This window comes from Bombus bifarius, unplaced genomic scaffold, assembly GCF_011952205.1.
Source record: "Bombus bifarius isolate JDL3187 unplaced genomic scaffold, Bbif_JDL3187 scf7180000009200, whole genome shotgun sequence".
Classification (NCBI taxonomy): domain Eukaryota; kingdom Metazoa; phylum Arthropoda; class Insecta; order Hymenoptera; family Apidae; genus Bombus; species Bombus bifarius.
Window position 1 is genome coordinate 4,719,905 of NW_022884965.1, and position 26,226 is coordinate 4,746,130.

The 26,226-nt window shown below is 37.7% G+C and overlaps 1 protein-coding gene across 4 annotated transcripts in view; it reads left to right on the top strand.

Moving 5' to 3' along the window:
- The window catches only part of LOC117214298 (ecdysone receptor), a 187,641-nt gene that overhangs the window by 146,196 nt on the left and 15,219 nt on the right, over positions 1–26,226 (top strand). The window contains exon 1 of one of the 4 annotated variants that reach the window (XM_033460289.1): positions 14,698–16,666. The exons of the other annotated variants lie outside the window; for them this stretch is intronic. Coding sequence (XP_033316180.1) covers positions 16,351–16,666 — 316 coding nt within the window. The 5' untranslated portion in view covers positions 14,698–16,350. Of the gene's footprint in view, positions 1–14,697; positions 16,667–26,226 lie in introns of those variants that run through there. 4 annotated transcript variants of the gene reach the window in all.

The following is a 26,226-nucleotide window of genomic DNA, read 5'->3' on the forward strand; positions in this document are numbered from 1 at the left end:
TTTTCCAATGTAGAAACGTTGCAAAAGTTTTCGTTTAAATTCGCTTCATGAAGGAAGAACCGCTTAATCAAATTTCTCTGTTCCGTTGATATTAAAAACTGAGAGAATATTTGTTCAACTTTCGATAAATCGTATTATTAAATTGCATATTTTGATAAATTGGCAGAAAAATTGAAGATGAAAAGAATTCTCATAACATGTAAAAATACATAAAATATAGTACTCGTTAAACAATTTTCTATCCAGGTTACATCTTGTCAATTGTTTTCGTAGAAACATGTATTTGCATAAATATAATAATAATAACAATAATAATATCGCAAAGATACAAACCAGTCTTGTTACGATATTTGATAGGCGAGAGAAATCTCTCTGTTTAATTGTGTTAGAAAAAAATGTACATGAAAATTTGCACAAATATCCACAGTTTATTTCTTATTAAATTTCCATTACAAAGCAAAACGTTGTGGTTGGACAAGTGAAAAAAATGCTTTCGCCTGATTCGTTTTTATTATTTAATTTCTACTTTACAATTTGGTAAATTCTTTCGCCTAATGTCTGTAAAAATTCTCATCGAGACGAACGGACCTCCTGCTCTCTGCTTCCCAGTCACGTCGAGAAAGAGGTTCTTTTCTGACCAAGCGGCGGACGCAAAAGGGGGATGTCTGACAAAGCAGAAATCCGCGTGAGACGCTTCGCGAGCGTGAGAGAAATTACCAATTAACCTTCCGTGACGGCCAATTAAAGCCGTATTTCTTATGTACACCGTTGAGCATCCATGAATAAGAGGGAAAAGAGGCGCGGTTCGCTTACCTCTTGGAAATTCATGAATGAAGGATTCGTTGCTTCGATTAATTGGCAAGCTTGGCGACTGGAAAATGTGAAAATTGCCACGAGCGTTATCCTTAATGGATATCATAGAGGAGGAAAGTATAATCGATTAGATTTTCCCTATTCGACTAGTGGAAAATCCATTTTCGAAATTCCATACTCTCTCGAGCGAATCTAATCCCAGGTGGAATAAACGTACGATCATTTGTTACGCGTTAGCTGACATTTAATAATTACGAATTGCGGCTTGAAGTTTCTACGGAATAGCGAAACTCGTGTATTATGAGATTATTCGTTTTTCATGTATGTAATAATGGGGAAAGAGGAGAATTTTTGAAATTACACACTCTGTCAACCAGATCCAATTTTAGCGCGGAGAACCAGCTTATTTGTCAGATGGTGTTGCGTAGCAGCAACGAGATTGTTAATATCAAATAGACCCAAGGTTGGAAAGTTTGTAATTGTTCGGTGAGATATACCTATACTCGTATATGGCTTGTCGATTTTCTAACGTCATTAATTATTTCTAATATCGTGAATTATCGTTCAAAACTGGATATTAACGATTGGAAAATATTTTGGATTGGCAACTGAGCGATTACGGATTTTGTCATTAGGCGATCACTTAGTTGCCAACGCAATAAAAATAGAAAGACGATCCGTCCAGTTGTAACATGATATCCGGAGATTTGCAGAGATCGAACGAGCGATTGGCTCGGTGTGAATTTCACGTGTGAATTGAGCCGGGCGATTCGTGAAACAGGAACGAAACTTCTCACGGACATGGCTCGCGAAAAATGTAAATAGCCGCAGCTTTGCGTCCTTTGTGACGAGTCTCTGTCGGCGTCCGGCCGAGTTCGTCTCGAAATTACCATAACAAAATGTTCTGATTGCTTGCAACGACGAGTCGGAGACACGACCAGGCCCCTGGCTCCGCTTCCACAAAACATCTCCTCTTTGCTGTGCGCGTTTTGCGCGAAAGAAAAGCCAGCTGCACGCGAACAGGTACACTAAATTCGACGAATCGAATCGCCAACGGCAGAAAAAGAAATAATCGATCAACCGACCTGACCGCTTTTTGCCCAAGTTACTCGATCTTTGTGTTCGCTGTTTCGTTTGACAATAGCGATTATTTTTTTCTTTACTTTTCTATATCTTCGCGAAGGTAGTTAAAAATCAATTTTTCTCTTCTTTTCTTTTCTTTTTAGAGGTGATTTTTAAACGAACGTCGATTTCCTAGAAATAATAAAGCGAGACTCTCCTCGTTACTTTCTCTAACGCTCCTTTTTTCGGTGCAAAGTAAAATCTGCCGAATGATGACTTTTTTAAATAATAAAATTTTATTAGAAAATAATTACTTCGAATTAACAATAGAATTTTACGTTTTATTCCTCTACTCTTGTGGCCTTGATGGCCTTTCCAAGATATACAGGGTGGTTGGTAACTGGTGGTACAAGCGGAAAGGGGGTGATTCTACGCGAAAAAAGAAGTCGAAAATATAGAATAACAATTTTTCGTTCGAGGCTTTGTTTTCGAGACAATCGACTTTGAATTTTCGCTCGGTACGCGTGCGGTACGTTATAACGGAACTCACTGTAGATCGTTGTCTCGATGGAAAAATTTGAAAAAAAAAAAAATTTTATTCTATATTTTCGACTTCTTTTTTCGCGTAGAATCACCCCCTTTCCGTTTGTACCACCAGTTACCAACCACCCTGTATATAATTTGTGGAAAGTTAAGGTTTGACGTCAGTGGCGCCACTCAGCGCATCGTATTGGACAGGTAAGTCGAACAAAGGTTTCAGCAGTGTCAGATAAGGTCGAACTGTCGCTAGGTAGAGAACAGAGAACTCGAAACCTCAGTAACTATGGCAATTAGGTGGACACAGCGGTGGGAAAGGAACAACAGGTGGCTGAACGCGTCACCCTCGAAGTGACCCTGCAAATAAATTCCAATGCTCGATATAAATCCCGGGAAATTAACGCTGCTTTTCTCATGGCAGCTCAATTAACATTAGCATTTACTAAAAACCTCCCAGCTGAATATTAATTAATTACACGTGAACGCAGTGCAATTGAATTTTTGATTCGTGAAATTCTCCTCTATATTTAGAAAGATATTTTCGGTATTCTATACGAATATTTAATACACCTAATTTTTCTTATTATGATTAGAATATTTAATAATTAAGAATTTAAAAATTTCTACTATAATTATATTCCAATATATGTAATTATTAGAAAATTTCTCTCGTAGAAAGTATTTAAAAATTATGCAAAGATATACAAGAGAATTGACAATATTGCTGTAAAATAATTCATGGTTAATTTTATTTTCTCTCTGTTTCAGGTGAGTACTATTTACCATTCTGGATAATTCGAATTACCAAACTCCAACAGTTTAACATTACGAACATGGTGAGTTTTAAATATGAACACATATTATATTACGGTCCCTGGATCGAAAATTTTGATTTTGTCATTTTTCTCGCGAATTCATTGCTATAGCTCGTTGAATGAATCAAAAAACGAATTAAGGCGAATGGAAATAGTAGGTGAGCATTTAACGCGAGAAAAAATGACAAATAAAACATGTTAGAGCGAGGGTGGCGATAAAACAAGAGGGGAATAGAGAGAAAAGAGACTCTGATGCGTGGCGGAGACCTCGCGATGCTCAACGAAGCTTCAAGAGACTCCGTAATCATGTCCGGTTTCCTCCACATTGCCGAGTAACATCAGAGACACCGACAATTTGCGATTAGAAGCACAGATTATCGAGAATAATAATGGTAATATCAAGATAGAACCATTTTACGCGCAGCGGGCGTGCATTAATTAAAAAATATTAATTCGCCGTTGGGTGTTGGAGATAAAAGTATATGGATTCCGTAAATTTTGTAAACTCTTCTCGAATTTTTCTCATTTTTATAAAAGAGACAGGAAAAGGAAGGTTTGTTTATTAAAATTTTGACGTTTTCAAAAAATCGCCTACAGAGAGTTAGGATTCAAAATAGAAGATACCGAGTTTAAAAAAATTCTGTGTAGAAATTTACACAAAGATCTTTATACATTTCTCTCTATTTTTTTAACGAACCACTTTGCAAATGACCAAAGATAATAGAGGTAGGTAAGGGAAGAATTATTAAAATTTTAAAAATCTAGAAAGTTCGTGCTTAAAATACAACAGACTAGGTTTAAAAAAGTTCTCCGCGAAAAACTACGAACACTGAAAAAAGAAATTTTGCGAAAGCAGCTTCCACATCAAAGTTATCCGCGTTTAAAATTTGTTGGGCGCTGCACTAAGCAACAAACCCTACTAACTTCAATCTCCTGTAACTTTCAATCGACTCACTTTTCGAAAGAAATTCATCTCACCGAACCTTCTTATTTTTATCTGAAAATCAAGTCTGTACCAATTTAAATCCAACTTTTACACCAAAAACATTAAATATACCAATGTAACATTTTGTTGAATCAACAATATACAATTCAAATCATCATCATAAAACTGCACAAAAGAAAATATTTCTATGTCTCAAAACCATCTGGCTACAGCCTACAAAGCACCGGATTGAAATCGTACAATCGGAGGAAGAAAATACAGTCTGAACAAAGAAATTGAAGCTGCCGAAGAGTCGCACGCAAGGAAAGGTGCGGTCGGTTTCGCTGCTTGTTCAAGGCCGTTCGGTGCATGTGCAACCGATAGACGCATATTTTCTTTTGTCACCATGAGCCCCTCTTTCTCGAACTGCCAGCTCTTCCACGGAATTACTCACTCGACCGGTATTTTTACCAGTCATCGCGACTCGCTGCTCGCGGCTCGTTTCTCGCGTGTTGTGATCGGAACCGCCTCTTCTCGAGACGGAAACCGATTATTTTACGAAGATTCAACGACTAGCGTGCGAGGTCTCTCGCTATATACGCGTGACGTATTCTGTATTCGTTGTATCATTATTGTGGCCTCTATTATGTGTCACGTTCTACATAAGGCTCATCTATTTAATTTGGCGTCTATTTTAAAATCTATTTTCAAAAATTTAAGAAGCATGGAATTCTAAAAAATTTGTATCTTCTTTATTAGAAAAAGAAAGATATATCGCATGTTACGAAAGATCATAAAATCGTCAGATTCGAAACTTCAACATGGAGGAGCAGAGCGCGTAATAGCGAGCGAAGGATGTGGTAGCCCAGCGGTCAGGGCCTCCGGAACAGATGTCGTTCCTCTTCCTGGATTTCCTTTTCATGGAATACCTCAATTTACTCAACAGATTGCCTGATGTTCGTTGCTCTTTTGCTCTTTGTTCACTTTGTTCACTGTCTTTTGAATAAAGAATTTCAACGTGGATGTTCTGCTATGCTATACTATATATAGTTCGTGATTGAACCAAGCAACGAACAAAATTTCTTTATTCGTTCGATAAGTACGATCAACACGAAGAGAGTCAGTGTCTATAGCCAAGTTAAAATAGGGATATAGTCTATTCTCTTTCTATTGAACATGAACGCATAGAAATTCTTCTTTCGTATTCTTCCTGCCAATTAACTCGCGTTTCAGTTTGGTTCTATTAACGTTTAGCAATTAGAAGGACCATAATAGTCGTCATTTTGCAATTGTTCAGGGATGCTTCGTAACTTTTCAAAATACAGAATTGTCTTTTCGCCTCAACTAACCGTAGCCAATAAATTACTTCCGAAACTTGTCCATAGTCTGATCTAATAACGATTTAACCTCTATTCATAGTTCAATTTAATCTATGCAGGTTGGTAAATGTCACAAGCTGACCATTGTTTTCATATTTACGAAGCTAGAACGGTTGTGTCAACAGAATTACTCAAACAATTACGCCTTTGCTACATAGTTGAAACCCAAAGTCATGAAAGGTATGCGAACCTTGTGAAACATAAAATCAGCCCAAACCACAACAGCCATCATCTACAAATATCAACAGGCGTCATGTAACACCTAATATAATACGTGCTCCTAAATTTTTCCAAAAAAAAGGTGTCGTCAGCAAATCCCCAGTTGTTTGCATTGACCAAGGAGACAAAAGCTGTGGCTGCTGCTGCAGACTGCCTGAGTCACCTAAAGACAGACTAAGGTCGATACGGGGTTAGGATGACGAAGTGCAACAGAGAGAGAGAGAAAGAGGAGAAGGAAGCGGAACGGCAGCTGTCCCGTTTCCAGAATTACGAAGGGGCGCGTGCGCGGATGCTCGCATGGGGGTCACCCGAGCGATTCGTCGAAGGTTCACAGGTAGACCGGGTCGGTCAGAGAGAAATGCAGCCCTAACCTCAATTCGAAGGCCCATTGCGAGGCACACCTGACCCGGATCAACCTAGAAACCGAGCTGGGGACGGTCTGCCACGGTTCAGGTTCAAGTTCAAGGTTCTGACACAGAGCACACGCTGGCTAGGTAGGTTGTTTTCTCTCGTCGTGCATCCTTCAAGGATATTTGATGAAAGGTTGCAAGTTGAAACTATTGGATGAGGAGTTTCGAGTTGAAGGAAGGATCCGAGGAAAGCGTGATGGCTTTAGTCTGGATTTTTATATGGAAATTTATGTTTCTAATGGGATTTAGTAGAAGCTTGTTTTATTTAACTGGATCTTCATAGTAGAATTTCAATGGTGTCGTTTTACTTTCCACAAACATATATAAAAACACAGAAAATATTATGATGTTAATGTGTAATTGTCAGGGGAATTAGCTTTTCTAGGTTAGGATCTTTTCTATCTAGATCAGAATATTTTAAAACATGACACAAAATTAAATGAGTAGAATATTGTATAGCTTCTTCTTTTTATTCGATCTTATACACTCTCAGATTTATTCATCTTTTACTTCCATTTTTTCCGAAATACGTTCGATATTAAATGTATCCTTGTGTTTAATTTTGTGTTGAATTTTGTATATCCTTAAATACATTCCATTCTATACAGTATCGTCATATACATAGAATTATAATTCATTTAATATCAACAACGAAATAACTTCTTATCTATGACGAGTACAGAGTAAATGCTTCGCAAATAGATTAAATAACAGAACGTAAGGTGGAACAATACCAACGTATAGTAGATGATGACATAACCGAAGCTGAATCGAAAGTGGCGTGCAGAAAGAGACAGAGCCCGTAACAAAGTAGAGCGGTGCATCAGCCGAGCAGAACGAAAGGCCTTGGCGATCATGATCGTTGTTAGTCACCGATAATGCTACTAACGAGAAGACTTCCAAGTGTATATTCATACGTGCGCGGCGACGAAAAAACGTCTCTGGTGCTCTTGACACCCGGTCACCTCTCCGTCATATTGCACAATCGTCTCTCTACGTTGCGTTTTCACCTTATTTTATCCTGTTGTTCTGCCTTTCAGAGCGTGAGAACATCGCATTCTTTATCTCTACCTCCGCTGATTATCTCGAACGATGATTTAATCGTGTCTCCAATTTGCATTTGTAAATCCGATCGCAGATCAAACTGTGTTTCTTAATGTCTACGTTTCTTTTACGTTGCTTCCTATGTAACAGCACATTTTCTTTTATCCGATCTGAATTTGCCTTGTTTCCTCGTTCTGATCCAAGTGGTTTAATAGCAGGCATTATTATCTTTCTATGAAAAACTGATCTTAAATTCAAGGCAACTCTGTCGATGTTCTTGAAGAATAATGAGATGGTTCGACTAATGGTGCATTAAGAGATATCTTCGTTATCTTCCATATCTCCAGCATTCTTTTTCCTTTCAACATGATGTATTACGCGATTTAACAGATAAAAGTGGATACAAATGATGCAATATTATTTTCAAATCTCCTGTTATCGTTCTAGGACCTTGACCTAGATCAATGTTAGTTTTAGGCTATCAGTGAGAAGTTGATAGTTCGTTCCACCCACTTAAAAGTTTCAAAAGTATGGAAATAAATAAATATACGTATATATATGTATATATATGAGGAAAGAAATAAAACAAGTTCGTTCAGAATATCAATTTTTATTTTATTTTATTTTAGCCTACTTTCAGTATACATGTAAGAACGTGTGATACAAAGGTATAGAATTTTTGAAATAAAAATCTAAATGACGTGAAATTTCACAATTTGTTAGATTCGATAAATCACAAAATAATAATTGAATTTTTTAGTTCAACAAGTTCTATTTTATCCGCACTATTGGCAAGTAGATTCTAAATCGCGTATACTACGTTGCACGAGACTAATAAAAAAATGAGTCTGCGAAGTTGTGCCGCGACGAAAGGTAAAATTGATGACGTCGAATCAGCACTGTGACGACTCGCGGATCGTAAACAGTGGCACGAGGTCACCGTGATTAAGGCTCGCTCGTGAACGACGCTAAACGATCCAACGAGGCCGGACAAGCGTTGCGGTAGTCGTTTCCTCGTGGCACGCCACATGAGCAGAGATCTTTGACCAGCGATACACGTATCACCGACCTCTGGTCTCGTTTCTGGGCCAGACGCCTCGTACTTCCTCGTCTAATCCGAGAATTTCAGTTCTTATTGTAAATAGCAACGTTTATTCGCGAATTAAAAAAAAATTTTTTTTCACAGGTCTTACGTAGGTTTGTTTAATTAAAAGACAAATTTAGAGATTTTTGGGTGATGTTTAAGTAGAATGGAAATTTCATTTTAAGGGGATCTTCGATAAGAACTTGTAGATTTGTAATTATCAAGACGGTATATATTTTTTAGTTCAAGCTGTCAGTATTCTCTATAGCTTATAGGTGACGAGAAACTGTTGCATAACGCACACTTAATTTATGCGTCGTGCACTTTGAGGTGTTGCACTCAGACTCGATGGCAGATTTTTATTGGAATGTTACTCATAACATTTCTTGACCAGCCATGTGGTTTATTTCTTATCTTCGAATTTGCTGATCTCAGCTTTTCACAGTAGCAGCAGGATATACATTTACTATCCTTTTCTAAATGCTACTGTGTTTAACGTTACTGGATTTATACTCGAGACTTATATTCAATTCGTTCAAGAAAAATATTTACGCTCACATCAGCTTGATCTTGATTTTGATCCATGACTCATTTCGATATACAATCTGTCATTTTGCAATAAAACCGTCTAAACATCGAAATATACCGTGTTCCATTGATTTAAAGGTTGCAGAGATCTTTGAAAACTGAAAATGTTGGGAGATCGCAATTTTGAAAAATTAGAATTAGAATATTGAGATTATACAAATTTAATTAAGGTCGCCAGTATTCAGCAATATTTTTAGTTCGTTTGTGTACTTTTTAGATTTATGGCTTTCTTTTCTGTAGATCGTAGATACGTACAGTGATTAGATAAAAGATATAAAGATTTTTATTAACAGTAAATATAGATTATTCGAAATTTTAAGTATTACCTTAGTATCGATAACTTTTATGTACTTAGATCGTGTTTCGTTGTTTATAACCGTTATAAAGATTTGCTTAAGAATACCTTTGCAGCAACAGTATTTATGTTTGTTTCTATGTAATTTTTTAATCTGATTTTCCAAGACTTCTCCTGAAACTAAATTCAGCGAAAAATAGAAGAGAACGTACGAGAAGAATTGAAGTAAAAATTATCTTTATTAAAAAACTTACAGAAATTTCCATAGCTTGTACATCATAGTAATATTATTATTCTTTGGTATAACGTTACTGAGGTTAGATGCAAAAAATATTTTGCTTAGAAGATTAAGATAATTCGATATCCACATAACCTCGATATCATCATCGAAGAAACGTATAATAATAATCTACTTACTAAAATCCTGATCGTGGAAAGGGATTTGTTTTGCAACTGTTATTCCTATTTGCTTCCGATACACATATGTTCACGTACTTCTTTTATCAGGCTATTTAACTATTAACCTAGCTGTTGCCTAGTTATTTAATTACACTTATTTAACTCTCAACGAAACATATATTCCATACAGTATCTCAGCTACGATGTAACAATGCCATGCACCAAAGGAATTTTCCCAAGAATTCCCTAGAGCTGAATTCCCTAGAGCGAAAATAACCAACGTCCATTCGATCGAATTACTTTCAACGGTAACAGCCTGCCCGTGAATTCAGCGCGGTTTACCATCAGGAAGAAAGCTTTGATTTGGTCTCGGACAATTTACTAAGAGCAGAGCAATTTTAAGAGGTCCAGAAAATGGCGGTAGCGCAAATAAAACTGGCGGCCAGTTGCTTGCAGGTTGAAACGCAGTGAAATCGTTGAACATTGAACATTTCACAGTGGCGGAGCCATATCGACCTTGGATCGCCTGTTATTAAAGCGCTATCGCGGTGCAACGTTAATGCGTTCGACTTCTCTGAATGAATTCCTAGCATCTCGCATGATTCTTTTTACGGCTACCGCCATTAGTCACGCATCGCGTACTACCTATAATAGGTATTCGCTTCTCGACTTCTTCCGTTCTTCTAATAGTGGACTACAAATACCCTGTATATTCGTCTCACCGATTTAGCCGACTGGCTGCGTTTCGTGTGATAGATTGCATTTTAATAGCTCTGTCAGTATATCAATTTTTCTGAATAATATAACGTCTTCGCGTTGCCAATTGTTGCATCTACGTATACCGGGTCATGAAAGTATTTGACGAATTTCTCTGTCTATATTGTATGTGTATTAATTCTTTTAAAGATAACATAAATAGTCGTTGTGTTAACGATTATTACGCCATTGTATATAGATACACTGGTTGAAGAAAGTATTCGAATATTTCGCACGGAAAATTTGAATTTCATATTGTGTGTGTTGAAGAGTATTTTGTTAAATATTATGAAATTTTACTAATAACCGTATAATATGTAATAAATAACGTAAGTCTTTGCACGTGGCATGGTCGTTTAATTATGTATAATATTACATATTTTACACGATGGAATTAATAATACTCTTTATCGCGTGGAGTATAGAATACTAAATGGAATTAAGCATTCTAACCTGAAATGTTATCATCATCTGTATGTAATAAATCAATATTAATTAACAATTAATATTAATTCTTTGCTAGTAACATTGCTGCATTTCCATGTCGACAATATAGAGTTCTATATTTAGTCATACATGATTTTCACGAAATTTAAATAGTAAAAAATTGTAAAAAATTGTAAATCTTCTATGTATCACCAAAACCATTACACTGGAATGAAAATACATAGCGATTCATCTTTGTCGGAATCTCGGTTTCTCCACAAAAGCAATATTTCTTTTGAACTCATGGCCGTTAAATTCCGACCTTTTTTGAAACTACAATTTTTAGAAATAGAAATCCTGACCAGACATAATAGCTTACACAGCTGACCCAGGATGTTTCCAGGAGTCTGTCGGTTTCGTTTAGAAATTCAGCCACACTTTTAGGTTCAGCCTACGCCGAGGGTTGTCCTCATTTCTCTCTGGCCATGACCCACCCCTATGGCCCTGGCTGGATGAAGCGAGACCCACACGCGCCCAGCCGTCGAATCCTTCGTCCACCCTGTGGAAACTGCTACAGTGGTTCGCAAACTCCTTGCAAGCTTTCTATATCGATTGTTATATAACATGTTCATTAATAATTGCTTAAAAAATTTTTAATGAATATACAGTGTGACTGGAAATTTGTCTTAATATATAATTGAAAGAATAATTATCGGGTTGCATTTATGCATTCATGGAAATTCATATTTTTATGAATGCAAATAAAAAAATTGGGAATTAAATATAGATTTGTTTTAAATATTATAACTAATATGTTACTGAGGATTTTATTTTCGTTATTATCTTTCACATGTTTCAATATTACGCGTATTTCGTTCACTCTTGTATATTGAATTTCCTATAAATGCATAAATGCATAAAATCTAGTAATTACCCTATATATCCGTGGTAACGCGGATGGATATAAAATCAATTTCCACAAAATATAAAATGTATGATACATGAATTATTATAATAATATAAAAACCGTAATATTATTAATTTAACATAACAAGAACTGCACATACATATAGAGATCGAATTACAAACATTCAGGTGGAAAAATTCGATCTTCGAAAAAAAGATAATTCCATCCGTACAAAATTATACTATACGATACAATACTCAGCGCTCGTAAGATTTACAGAATACGTTGGAAAAAGTAGAAAATTGGCAGGTCAACGATTGAATCGGACAAGATAGGCTGGTAATTTCCATTGAAGCACGGCCTGAAAATTTGTGAATTAATGAAAAACGGGGCTGTAGCTTCATTGAAAAACGGGTCACGGACCACAGGTTGCGCATCACTGATCCGCGACATTCACCGTGTTTCCCGGCGAGATCCTACGTATACCTGTGTGCCCGCGTTTGTACGCGTGTGTTTTAGGTGTGTAGGTGTACGAGCGCATGCGTCCGTGTGTATTTATTCAGGGTGTAACAGGTGGATGACGTCACGAATAGGGTGGTAACCCCCTAACATCAAGTTAGTAAAAGGGTGCCTCCCTCCACCGAACCCTCATTCTGCAACTTGGGACTTGGTTCCTATATACATAGAGTATATACATACTAGGCAGGCATAAGGCAAGTTTAGTATACACGCGTTCTTCGCGCTCTTATGGCAGTTTTCCCGTGACTTACGGTTTTCTCAATTTCCTATTTAGGTCCCCTCCCCCCACCCTACTTTATAAAACTAATTTAGATTTTGCCTTCTTCACGGAGAAAAAAGAAAATTAAATAAATGACGCGTAGATTCGTTCTAGTTTGTTTTTGGTGGCAACAATGGAAAATGCGATGCTGTGTTGCATCGAAGAGTAAATCAGAATCTTCCTAGAAATCGATTCTTTGCTTAACCCTGGAGTTAAGCTGGTTTTCTCAAATAATCAATTTCATCGAGTGCCCATTACTGCCGACGTCTACTTTGAGCTCATCAAAAGCAAATCATCAAGTCTCGTCCGGCTGATCTTGAAAAGCTGCTTCACAAGCAAAGACAAAATATCAATATTAAATTTTACAGTAGTTTACTTTTGGTCTATCCGTGATTTAAAAAATATCTTAAGTTGGAGGAAAAATATGGAAGGGTTATTAAGTTAAGGGATATAATTATTGCGGAAGTTATAGGGCAAAGTTTTTATTTAAATTTTGTTTAAATACAGTTAATTCGATCGATTAGTCTTCGTCAACAGTGTGTTCAGTTGGGTTCCAAGAACGCACATCAAATTTATCAAGAGGATCTCTTGTCTCGTTGGAGACTATCGATTTTCATTCAACGAGATATCTTCTCGATTATTCTGTTTTCCTGGATTGTCGTGTAGGAGAGGCACAGTATGCATTTTACAGGCTCTTTTTCTATCGTTTCTTGTTACAAGACACGGCCAAGTTCGTGATATTCATGAAAATAACAAAAAGACACAGGTGAAAGATCAAGTCGATGACTAAGAATCTCCAAGAAAACGAAACTTTTCTATTTTTGCGCAAAACAGGTTAGGGAATAATTTTAGAAGTTAAAAATATTCAGAATTTTTTTATAAAAGAATTCTGAAATAGCGGAATAGTAACATATAATTGGAAATTGCAATTTCTCACGCTGAGAAATATCATTTTCAACGAAATCCAAGATTTGTTAATTGAAACGCATTGGAAAGATACAAGGTTCCGCACATTGAAGTTCCAACTACGGAAGAATCTATTTTCTCGAATGTAAAGGCCGAGATTTGCATCAAGGGGATTTTGTGGGCGTATGCTTTTCAGAAAATCTTCGGTTATAACGGCTTGTATTCTGCTTAACAGAGCAAGCTGTCAGCCAAGTCCTGAAAAACGTTTACTCATAAAAAGTGAATAATAAATATTCGAGAAAATTCCGAATTAATTACGTCTCCACGAAACTGAGCAACGGATTGCAGTTGAGTTAGTATGCTGTTCTCGAGGGGGACATTAAAAACTCGTTAAGACGTTAGATTTATTTGATACGTTCTCAAGAAAACTACAGTACCTTTTGTCTTTTCTCTCAACTACTTCAACTTCAAAAAAGTAAAAAAGATGCTGGAAATGTGTAGTAATCAATACAGAAAAATCGCGCATAAACGTGATAGCCTCAAAATTATATCATAAAGAATCAGATTACACAGATTCTGTATGACGTAAATCTCAAAGGAATGAAATAGAAGCATGTAGAAAAGATAGCGATCTCAAAATTGTAAAAGAAACTGAGATTTTTGATTTGGTTACAGTCCCTATATTATATCATATTTTGGAATCATATTTTACAAGATATACTGATAAGGAATTATTGTTGTAAATACTAGGTAGTTTTAGTAATTATTTTATAACTGAAAAGTGCATAATTCTACGTAAAAAAAAAAGAAAGTCGGAAATGTACGATAGATTTCTCTCATTTAATGCTCTATTTTCAAAAAAACAGTAGTTGAAAATATTTAGCGCACATCTATTCTAAATGTTCGATCTCAATTTTCCCACAAACGATGCGCCAGACAAAAAACCCTTATACTATCCTTCCAATTTCCTATTCCACCTAGAATTACCTCCTCCTCCTTTATACAACACCCCGTATACTGACCTCAAAAGTGCATATACTTATCACAAGATATTGTAATACTATGTCGTAAAGGATTCCCTAAAAAAAGTAACACTGACGCAGAATCTACCGTACACACGTTGGTAGGGGGAAAAAATGAAAACGGCGTAGGTGGAAAACATATCGAGGCTGTAGCGCAGAAAACACCGCGTTTGCGCGGCACAGGTATGGGGCACCCTACGGTGCAGGGTACGCGCGACAGTGAAAGTAGCGAGAAGTCGTGCGCTGATTGGTCGATAGTCGGCCGAGGTACGTCGGAGCCTGGCGGGCACCCTCGTGCCTGCACGGCCAGCCCGTACGACTTCAGTCAGTGTCGGACCGTAGACGCAGTAACATCGTTGAATGTCGTATAGGCGCGTGCGTAACACGCAGCCCGTATTCACACGTATTCGTCTCACACACGAAGAAGGGGAATAGAGAAGAATAATAAAGAGGAACACGTAACATTCTTGTGCACTGCGTGTATACCTGTTATTAGTGTGCATTCGTTGGTCGTATTACTTATACGTACTTAAAAGAGCTACCGGTACGTATTGAAATTCGTGTGTACGCGTGTGTGTATGCCCTGAGTGTGACGTAACGTAACACCACCGTCGTGTTTTGTTGTGCGTCGCGCGGCTCCCGCACGTTTGTCGGCTATGCACACGTGTGCAGGAATGACGATAGTTGCGCGGCATGGAGGGCTCGATTGAAGTCCGGAAGGCGTTGCAATTCTTTTCATCTGTTCCGCAGTGATCGCTTACGCATCGGTCGAAATACACATACGCGATATTATATATATAAAGCGTGTAATTCGAGCATTGGTGGTGTACGTGCCGAAGAGAAAACGAGAAAGTAGAAAGAGAAAAGGACACCGCGTGAAACTCGGTCGTCCGATAAGAGCGAGCGAGACGATCATCGACTCGAAGACAAGACGAAGGAAAACGAGAAGAAAGAGGGAGAAAGAGTGGCCGCCGCATATCAGCGTGACAGAAAAGTGGAGCGAACAAGAAAGAGACTCGCTCGAACGAACGTATACACGTTCTTCTGGTGACCTCGATACACACGTATATACTCATCTGGCTGTCGGTTCCTCGTCGATCGTGCGCGCAGCCTCAGACAACGAGAATTTCGCCAGTGAAAATCATGCATTTCTACCACGGCTACTCGGCTGGTTGACGTTCCAGAAGCAAACGCGGCGTGCCTGCAACATACAGAGAGAGAGAGATAGACGTCGGCTCGCCCGCTGGCTGGCTGGCTGTGCGTCCTCTCTTTCTCTCTCTCTCTCTCCCTCCCTCCGTCCCCACTTTCCCCCCTCCACCGCCCGCGCCTGCTGCGTTCCCTTTTGCGCGATCGTGACCCCGTTTCTTCGATGACCGACACTCCGTGGCTGCTTGGCCGCCATTAGAGGAGTCGAGAGCAGGGGAGAGAGAAAGAGAAACGAGAGCAACCGAGGCGAAACGAAGACGATCGTACGTCTCCCGTCACGAGCTCCCCCGTCTACGTTCTTCACAGACACACACCGTACGTCGTGCATACTACGTGTATGTGTATACGTGCAGAGCGCTCTGTTGCGAAGAGGAAGAGGGGCACGAGGAAAAGCAGCGCGGCCAAGCGAGACAGACGATGCGTGAGAGCTCGGGGACCATGGACTCTTGACAGTGAATCGATTCGCTCGCGCTGCCCTGACCTCGTATTCCTTGCCGCAATTTCGGTCGCTGAACGAATTATCGAGGTCAACGACTAGCGTAGTAGCCTCGTACCTCGTGTAAACAAAAGTGTACCCGCGCGCCTTCGTTCGAAAGAAAAATCGGATCGACGAATAGGAAGAGACTGGTGGACACGTGTGTACAAGCGCGTAGGTGCGCGTGAGAAGGTGCATCGCGGTGGCCGAGATTTTTTCTCCAGCGGAAGTGACGGGGAAAATTGAGACGGTGGAGCCGAAGGAACAGCAAACGGTGGTCCAGAAGGCGGAGCAGGCTGGCGATATGCTGCAGGCGGTGCCCCGTGTGCCTGTCGCCGGTGTCAAGCGACGATGGGGCAACAGGCACACCGGAAGTCTGCAGGAGTCGAGCCCGGAAGTGTCAAGCAGCGGCGTACTCTCGCCACCGCCGAATTTTCAACCATCCACGCCTGAAAGTGCAGCTGTCAAGAACGAAGAGCTTCAGTTGTGGGATCTCGACCTTCATCGGGGGCTCCAGACGAACGGAGATCATTATCGGACCACCATCACCGCCACAACGACTACTACAGTGCTGCCAACGGTCACCGATCCTGCGTCGCCGTTCACCACCCCCGTCGAAGGTTTGTGCTCGACACTTTTCGTATCTGTCGCGTTGCGTAAGCGCACGAGTGCTACTTGTACCGTTTACCGCGTGCCAGGACTGTTCCAGGTGGCGCTATGAAAGTTTCTTTTTTTAAGAGGGAGAGTAACATGTGTGTACATGGTTTTTGTTTTGAATTTTAACCTATTACTTGAGAAAGTCTGTCAGATAGTTCGTTTCTTAGATATAATTTCTTTTATTTATAATGTAACTCTATGTTTGATAATAATCTTATTTTATTTTAATAATCGTTATTTTTGGAGTAAAATAGATATATGACTCGCTAGATGATTCATTTCTTAGATACGATAGTTTATTTATGATTGCTCTATACATATTTTAAGTAGTTGTTTGCAATAACGTATATTTTTACTCTAAAATAGAGATACGTTATAGTTCTATACAAGTTTCTAGGCCTCTCTAGTGATTTTTCGTGATTTCTAATGATTTTACACTTGTAAATATTATTTTAGTTTCGTGAGTTTGCAAAAGTTACAGATATGTATGGTCATATTTCAATTGCACGCTATCAAAAGAAAAATTTAAAAAGCAAGAGAGCGTGTTTTCTACAGAGAGTCCGGGAAATCTGACGAATATACATGGAAACGGTTTTTCTATATAACGAACTTTTAATTGACTAAAAAAAAAAAAGAAAGAAACTGGTATGGGGAGTTACTTTGTTTGCCGGATCCACAGAAAAATTAATTTACTCGACTTGTAGCTGACAAATTGCTAATTAGTTGAAATTATTCCTCTGTACAAAGTCGACCAGAAAAGAAAGAGAAGAGAGAAGTTGGAAAATCTTCGTCAAAAGCCTTGACTTTTTCTGATTAACCATTAAGGACCAAATGATGTATTATAATGTTATAAATACCTCGATTTTTTCAAATTTCGTAGTGATGCAAGAAATATCAATCGAATCCTTGGAATTCTTTTCATAGCCAGAATGTTTAAAAAACGGAATTCGATAATGTAAATTGATCGAAAAATATTGTAAACGAGATGTTGGTCTTTAATGGGTTGGAAGATGTTCCAATTAATAGGTTAAGGTACAATATTACGTAAATATAATGTGGAATATTAAAGAAGACATAAAAGGTTGTCCGAAAGACGTAAAATAGAGCCAAGACAAAAGAGTTTCGAAAGATCGAAAGTCGAGTGGGTTGAAGGTTTCGTGAGCCATTAAACGGCCTTAGAGGTGATCGACCTACACACGTCAGTCGATTTCGTTAGAAAGCGACTGTACCTTTTTTTTTCGAAATACCAAGCATACCTAGTTTCACCTAATTTTTTTCTCTACGAAATCAGGTCGAGGCCGATTGTGCCGGACCAAAAACGAGTATCGACGACCTCATAGGACCCGGTAATGGCGTTCGTCATCGATTGCGCCATCTTGCACCATACCTGGAGTCAATTGCGCAATTTCGCCATTTTTCACGCGTCTCTCTTTTCTTTCATTCCTCTCGTTGATAGATTTTTATTTTTCGCTATTGCCGCTGAGTTTTTAATCTCCCGACTCGGTCGTTTTATCGTTTTTTCCTGTTTTGCCACGTTATCAACGCTCTCGGACTTGTTGCAACCGGTGGCCTCGATGGCAATCTCCTGGGACTCTCTGTATCCGCTCTTTTCCCAACGATGCATTTTTTTTTTTAGTTTCCAGATGATTTTTCGATTGCTTTCGTAGTTTCGTTTGATTTAATTGGATGAATTTTTCGAAAGCGTAATTTAATAGATTTGAGCGAGATCAGAAGATTTTTTAATAATTAAATAAATGAAATATTTGGTACCTTCGTAATTTTTGTATTGGTTTTGCAGTTTCATTTGGTTTAATTCTAAGAACATCCCGGGTGGGTGGTTTAATGGATTTTGATGAGGTTCATTGTAATTAATTGTTTGTTATTTTTAAATGCTAAATATTTAATATTATTGTTAGTTAAAATTCTAAAATTACAAATGAATTTTCTTTGAATAGAACTCTATATTTTTTATTTAAATAAAATTTTGGATATTCAACATTGTATCTTTTTACTTGGAAAAAGATTTCTTCAGACAGAACTCTGTACTTTTTACTCGGACGAAATTTCTTGGCATGGAACCCTGTATCTCTTAGTTGAAAATACATTTCCTCGAACGGAACTCTATATTTTTTTTTAGTTGAAAAAAATTTCTTTGAACGACACTCAGCATCTTTTATTTATTACTTCATGGACATGTAGTGTATAGAATATAATACTTATATTATATGCCCTTTAAACAACTTTTATACACACAAAAATCCATTTAATACTATTAATCATTGCTACAATAACAGTGTTAACAAACATAACACTGTCTCTCGATAATTGAAGGGTATTCCACAGAGAATGGTCGATCCTTGAACGAGGGAACATGCCATGGTGAAGGTTCTCCTGTTCGCTTGGTGCACACGTGAAATCAGATTCACACGAAACGTGCAATTACCAAGTTATTCCCGGGTTGTTTAACTGTCGACCTTCGTGACCCCGTTATTTAATTACCGCAGATCACTGCATTCGAAGCATAATATGCACGATGACTTGTGTATTATTCGAAACTTCACCTTCATTGCGTGATCTCAGTCGTAAAGTTCGTAATATCTCTGTTTTTATACTAATCAAACATCCTGCCATTAAAAGGTTCTGGCCAAATTAACTTCATTGTGGATAATTTTAGGGTTAACTGTGGGGAATTTTCTCTTTCAGGGTTACCAGGGTTACCAGGGTTACCACATATAGCAATATGTATCTCAAATCTGAATTTCCATTCTTCGTATATTTTTATATCGAAATTCATTTATAAAAGAACTTATTAATATTAAAATTATTATATGCTATTGGAAACTGATTAATATAACGAATATTGGAATTTATTACTATTGAAGCTTAGAGCTATATAGAGGCAATTATACTACAAATTCATATTTTTAATGGCATTGAAAATATGAAGAATTTTTTTCAAAGAAACTAGAATTTCTAATATTTTTGAAGAAATATTAGAAATAGACGTAGAACACTATTTTGTGGAAAATAGTAACGAAATAACTTGCACCAAAATAATTCTCAAACAACAGTATGTCGAAGAGTACTAATTTATTTGTCACGAGCAGTAAAAGTTTATAAATAAACGATGATCCTTCAACGATGAAAAATCTTTGTGACGAAAGTTCGATCACTTTCTTGAAAGAACGGGGGTGGAAACTTTGTCCTCCCTCTCTACGTTCCCCATCGTCGCTCACACGGCCGCGTTATTTTCATCCTTGCACTCTCTCCACGAGTTTATTGCATCGTGTGACGTCTGTCCAACACAGGTATGTACATACAGCGGCTTTAAATAACACGATGCGTCACGTATATGTCGGTGCGATGTACGCGGTGAACCATTGTGTTTTCGTTTGCAGTCGCGATACCGATGACCCGGAAACTGGGTCACGGTCTTTCGGTTTTTTCCCCTCCCCGCCAATGATTCACGGCTTCGTAGACAGGTCGTATTTTCTTATCTCGTGATATTTTTTCTTTTTTCTTTTTTTTTTTTTATTTTATATCGTACCACGCAGGAAAGTTTTATCAAACACTCTACACGCACACTGGATTTATACGGTGTTCTATTTCTGAAGGGTCTAGGGAATTTTTACTTTCAGGTGGTTGGTACACATTCGATATAGTCGAGTTTGTTAGCTCGTTTAAACAGGTTTTTGATAGCAGGATGATGTTTGTTTATTTTGTAATATACTTGGAATACGGTAGGGAATATTTTCTTTTAACAGATGAATGTTTAAGAGAATTAATTTCGATATTTGATTCATAGCAAGTTGATCTTTGGTAAATAGCCAGATAATTTTTATTATATAGCGTAAGAAAAAAAAATGCACATGGAAAGTTATTAACATGCTCACAAATACTTCAGTAATTCTACAAAATATCCTAAAAATGAAAAATTCATTCACTTTTTACACTCTTGTATGTATATAACCTAACCTTTCTAATTTCCAAATATCCAATTTGAAAAATATTACTACACCATAATGCTTCAGTAGATCTATGAAATCTCCATCAAAAATCACAAAATGGATACCAAGATGGAGGCCACCCTGGTCAATCATTAACCTATATTCCACGATCTTGAGCGTATCGATCAGCAGAAGTGTCGAGGATCGTGCCCTGTCTCCTAACTTAATCGACGACAATCGAGACGGGTGATCCACCCTAGAGGACTCCTCTTCCTTCCCATCCTAGACGTTCTGTGAATGCAATCGAGTGCACGTGGTGGATCGTTCCTCGACGCTGTAATCGAGATACCAATGGTTAGAGGCTGAAGTGCACGTGGTCGTTCGTTCCTCTCGAATTGGGTCATCGAATTCCAGTCGAACGGATGAATACCGATCGCCACGCGGCACACAGGCCCACGAACGTACTAGATAGACGAGCATTCGTAAATATTCCGTTGTGACGGACACACCATACGGTTTCGGCGATTGGGCACCGTTAGACGCGTATACGTGTAGAAACTGGCCGGACACGACCGAAAAGGAACTACACGAAACTCGTTCCTGATCGCCTCGTAAAATCTCACCATTGCCTCAACAGGAAACTCGATAGAGGAGGACGCAGGAATTTTTATTTCTTTACGTGTCTGATTTGTCATCTTTTAAGCCATGGGTTGTTCTACGCGATCGTTGGAAATTGGAAATTTTATTGTGAATTTTGGTTTCATTGTTTGCAGGTTAAGGCAGTTAGGTTATGTAGATGGAAAAGTGAATTTTGACATTTTTCCACCCCTGGGAAATTTGGCAGCCGGAATATTTGGAAATTGCAGAGTTTCGCTGGTTATTTATTTTAACTTCGTCGAGGAATCGGGCATTTTATTGGAAATTTTGATTTCATTTTTTAAAAGCCAAGGGAGTTAGGTTATGGATGGTTAGGTGGATTTTCAAGTTTTCGAAGTTTGGGTATTTTGGGAGTTGGAATATTTGGGAATTTGGTTTTCTCTTTTAATTAGAAGATTAACTATCATAATGGTTTAGGCAAGCGCTTTTCAGAAAAATATTAGTCGTTTAAATGTACCGGACGAAATTTCCCTTTTTCTCGTAGATCTCTAGTTATTTTTTTATATTTAATTTAATTTCAATTCAATTTTAATTTAAATTCAAAAAATTTTAATTCAATTTAAATTCAAATTCAAATTTTAATTCAATTTAAATTCAAATTCAAATTTTAATCCAAAATTTAAATTCAAAAAGGGGCGGGAAAAGGATAAAGAAGAAGAGGAATCTGTTTCGTAATTTGCAAGCATTACACGTAATTCTTTGCAAGTAATTACGAATGTTCCCGAGAATCGCAAGTGCGACACGGAATGTGAAAGGACGATGCGGTCGCGAAATTTTTGCACGTTTGCACGCGGATTTCTGTCGGGGTCTCATTAATTTCTGAAGGTTTGCTCGTCTAGTTCGCACGTCTGCGACGCTCGAGGGGAATGAACCGTGACAATATCTCAGAAATATCGTTGGAACATTTCTTGGTAAACCTTGTTCGACTAACCTTAGACTTTTTATAAGATGTCAACGTGTATGGTTCGATAACTTTACAATAAAAAAATTTCTCGCTAGTATAATAAAAATTATTAGAGCAAGTAATATAAAATTAATCATACTCAAATTTAAATAAAAAAATACATATTTAAACTTAACTCCTGTGTCTTTCGAATTCGATTGAATTATTATTATTTCCTGTAAATAAATTAATAAATGAGATCTTTTCAATTAAGTTTTGCGACGTTTCAATTCGAGGATTAGATATATATAAAGAAATATTTTTAATTATAAATGTCGTGTGTTTTATATTGAATTTCGAGTTGAAATCATCGCACATTTCATGTTCTTTTCATTAACTCTCCACTGCTACTACGGAGTCACAGGTCACGATGATAAATACCGTTTATGATCCTTATCACATGAAACCCAGACTACGAATTAAATCAACTAACTTAAAACCATTATATGTCGACTATGAACCAACTTTATCACTACAGGGTTACTTACTGCCCTGCATTCATTATACTTCGATATAAAATGAGAATTAAATTTCCAACAATTTCCTTTTTCGCATAAATTTCGACTTAATTGTAAGTTAAATTTTGTTACGTGTTAATTATTAATATTTTCTTTTTGCATGTAAATTTCCTTTTAAATAAAAATTAGTTCTCCATGTAGGATAATATATTTTCCTTTTTTTCACGTGATTTATGCAACAATAGGTTATTTCCTTTCCTCGTTTTTAGAGAAACATCGTTCCTCGATCATTTTTTTTTCAGATGAAATCGCATAATAACCGGTATAGTAGTATCAATGGAGCATTTCAATGATGTTAATTACACGCAAATTGCACCCCACGAGGATACGTAATTACACAGACTCGTAATGCGACGTCGTTTCTCTTTTTCCACCGTGTAATTACTAGACGTCGTAAAGGAAATATTTAGATTTAATTTGCATCTTTCGTGTCGTTTCTGCCCGTTGGTGCAAATCGTTCGAAAGTGAGTCCCAAACTGAACGATTTCATCCGTAAGAATGGAGGGGAGAACACGTATACATTTACTTAATTTTATTAATTTATTGAACTCAGGTCAGTTAACTCGTCTACCTTGCGTTCGATATTTTCCACTTCACCATTTATACATACCGGGATACTGATTTATTCGTCTAGAAATATTGTCTTGGAACCTAAAAAAATCGACAAACTATAACCTTCAAATGATAATTGCAAATAATAAATAATTCCTTCCATTAAATTTGACACCTAGAAAAAGTACCGCAACTTAACCTCAAACCCATAATCCTCTAAAAAGAACTATGTACAAAGTCCCTATATTCATCGTTACCAATATCAAAGCAAGTGAATATGAAATCTATTTGGCAGGGATCAGCATAATCTTTAACCCTCCCGAAGATCGTTTCAAGTGAGAAGTATTTCTCCATCGAATCACTAGGCCCGTTTTTTTTCCACGTGTACCTCCCATTCCCTGTTTCATGGTGTATGAAGAGGTTAGGGTTGGGGAAAGGGCCAAATTGGTGGAAGGCGGCAGTAAGAGGGAAAGAGAAAGAGGCAGGAAGAGGTCAGTAGGTCACTCTCACTCGAGAAAGAGGAGACTCAATCGTGTGGAAGCAACGTCTAGCGGACGATAATCTGATGTATCAGGTTGTTCCTTATAAGGTGAGCCAGTTTGTTCTAAATCGAGATCTACCAAGCTTTACGGTTAGGTGTCCACGTGTAGATCTCGCTCGATTGATCGTTCAGGTCGAGCATGGCGCAATAGGTTAACTTGTGATTTGAATTTCTATAACTTTTCGTTACCCAAATTAGGGTTTAACTTTGTCCGTTAGACAGAATATATAACAGTGGGTTTGAAGTATTCTTAGTATTCACTGAACGAAACAAATTTCTATGAAGCTTCCATTTCTATATTTCTATTCTTAAAGTTATGAAATTGAACGCGTTTGTGACGATTCGCTCGCGGGGAATTAAGTCGGTTCGTGTTTATTGTCTAGTTGGTAGTTTGATGAAGAGATTTTGTCTGGCGAATTTTTTAGGTTAGCAGAGTTTGAGGTTTTGAGTTTTGGGAATTTAGGAAATCTGTTAAGCTTCTTTAGATCAACTTGTCATACTTCTTCGACTTTTAAAATGATTTTCTCGTTAGGAATATCGATGCTTGTTATCGTTCAATTATACAGTCTAGCTAAGACTATGGTAATCAATTTGTTTTACGTTAGAAGCAATTGACACATCTGTAAGAGGAAAAAAACTACTTTAAAGTGCTTAAAATCTTCATTTAACCAACCAGAGACGCTGAAATCTTGATCGTCAGAGTCTTAATCCTAACCTGATCTTTAAAACATAAAGTAATCGCAAGCAGAATCGAGCCAAAAGCTACCTTTCATGTGCTCAAAATCTTCAGCCAACTCACTAAAGACGCCTCGCTAAAGTAAGAGGAATCTGGCTAAAACGAAGCTTAAAATGCTTCCAATCTTCGTTAAACCAACCAGAGACGCTAAAATCTTCATCGTCTGAAGTCGGATCCAGCATTTCCGCTCGCTGCACTCGCTTTAAAGCTGCAGCTCACACGACGGAAACGTTCTCTCGATAGTCGGGCGGTTGAATCCGTGGCAACTTTTCCTCGATGCGGGAAAACTACTTAGGATTAAGCGTCGAGCAACAAAACGACCGACCAGACAGGAGAAGTGGGTCGTCAGTGGTCATCAAGTGGTGTATCGTATGAGAGCGCGCTTTTCTTTGTGTTGGTGAGTTGTGCGTGGAATGGTAACGAGCCACGTACACGGGAAACGATATCAGAAACTCGTGGAGCACTGGTTCTCAACTTTGAACGAGCGCTCTACAAGTCTCTGCAGACCTTTGTACATGTTATAAAAAATATCAGGCAACAATTCTGCGCTTACAAATGACACTTGTATGTTTATTCATCTGTTCCGAGGAACAGTTTGCGTAGTGGCCTCCATTGTGTTGGATGGAACTTTGAATATCTCCGAAAGTATCGTCTGGGGAATTATACCGTTTCTTAAACGAGTCACTAATTGTCTTGAATTGACGAAATTGAATATTAATAAGGGTACGTTTTAGGCTGAATGTTGGCTACTTTTAGGCGACTATTAGGTGACTTAAATTATCATGTTACACAAACCAATCATTTATTGTCATTCATCGTTTTCGTTCTCGCGAATGGACAAATTTTAAACAAAGGATACCATGACAGGAAGTTTCTTAAGGATGCTATTTCTGTGGTGTACTATTAATTTTCAAGTCTATACGAACAATCTCGTTATTTTCACTATAAAATAAAATAATTGATACTCGTGACAACGATGTAGCCTCCCCCTCCCTGAAGCAACAAAGAAGAGATGTATGTAGTGGTTTAAAATCAACGGCTCCTAGGTGACTATAAAGGAGGATTATAGTCGTTAAAGGTTAGATTGATAGTTGGAAAGGGGATTTGATTAATCCGATACATCAAGTGGAACAGTAGACGAGTTGAGGTTAGGAGGAGAAAAATGACGTTAAAGATACTTGCAACAAAATGACGGTGAAAATAAGTTGGAATTGGCTGGCCATCAAGCAGATAGTAATTAGAGTAGCTAGGGTTAAAATATACCGGTCTATATTCAGAACGTTCTCGCTGCATCTCTCGAATACCATTCTGCGTCAATTGGATCTGTATATTGTTTCCTTCGGCAGACATTGTTTCAAACAGCAGACATGTGTTTTCTATGTATCTTTTTGCAATTGAAATTATTCTGTATGTCCAATTCGAACCATCACACATTTATACCAATTTAATTTATTTTCTACTTATTAATAATACAATAGTCAGCCGTTATAATTTTTTGGTTGCTGCCATATTTGATATAATTATATCGTTCGACTTCCTTTTGCAAATTGGTGCCTCAAAGTTTACACTGAACCAAAATTAAAATCCCTAATTTTCTAGTTATTATTATTCGAATGTTGAAAAATGTAT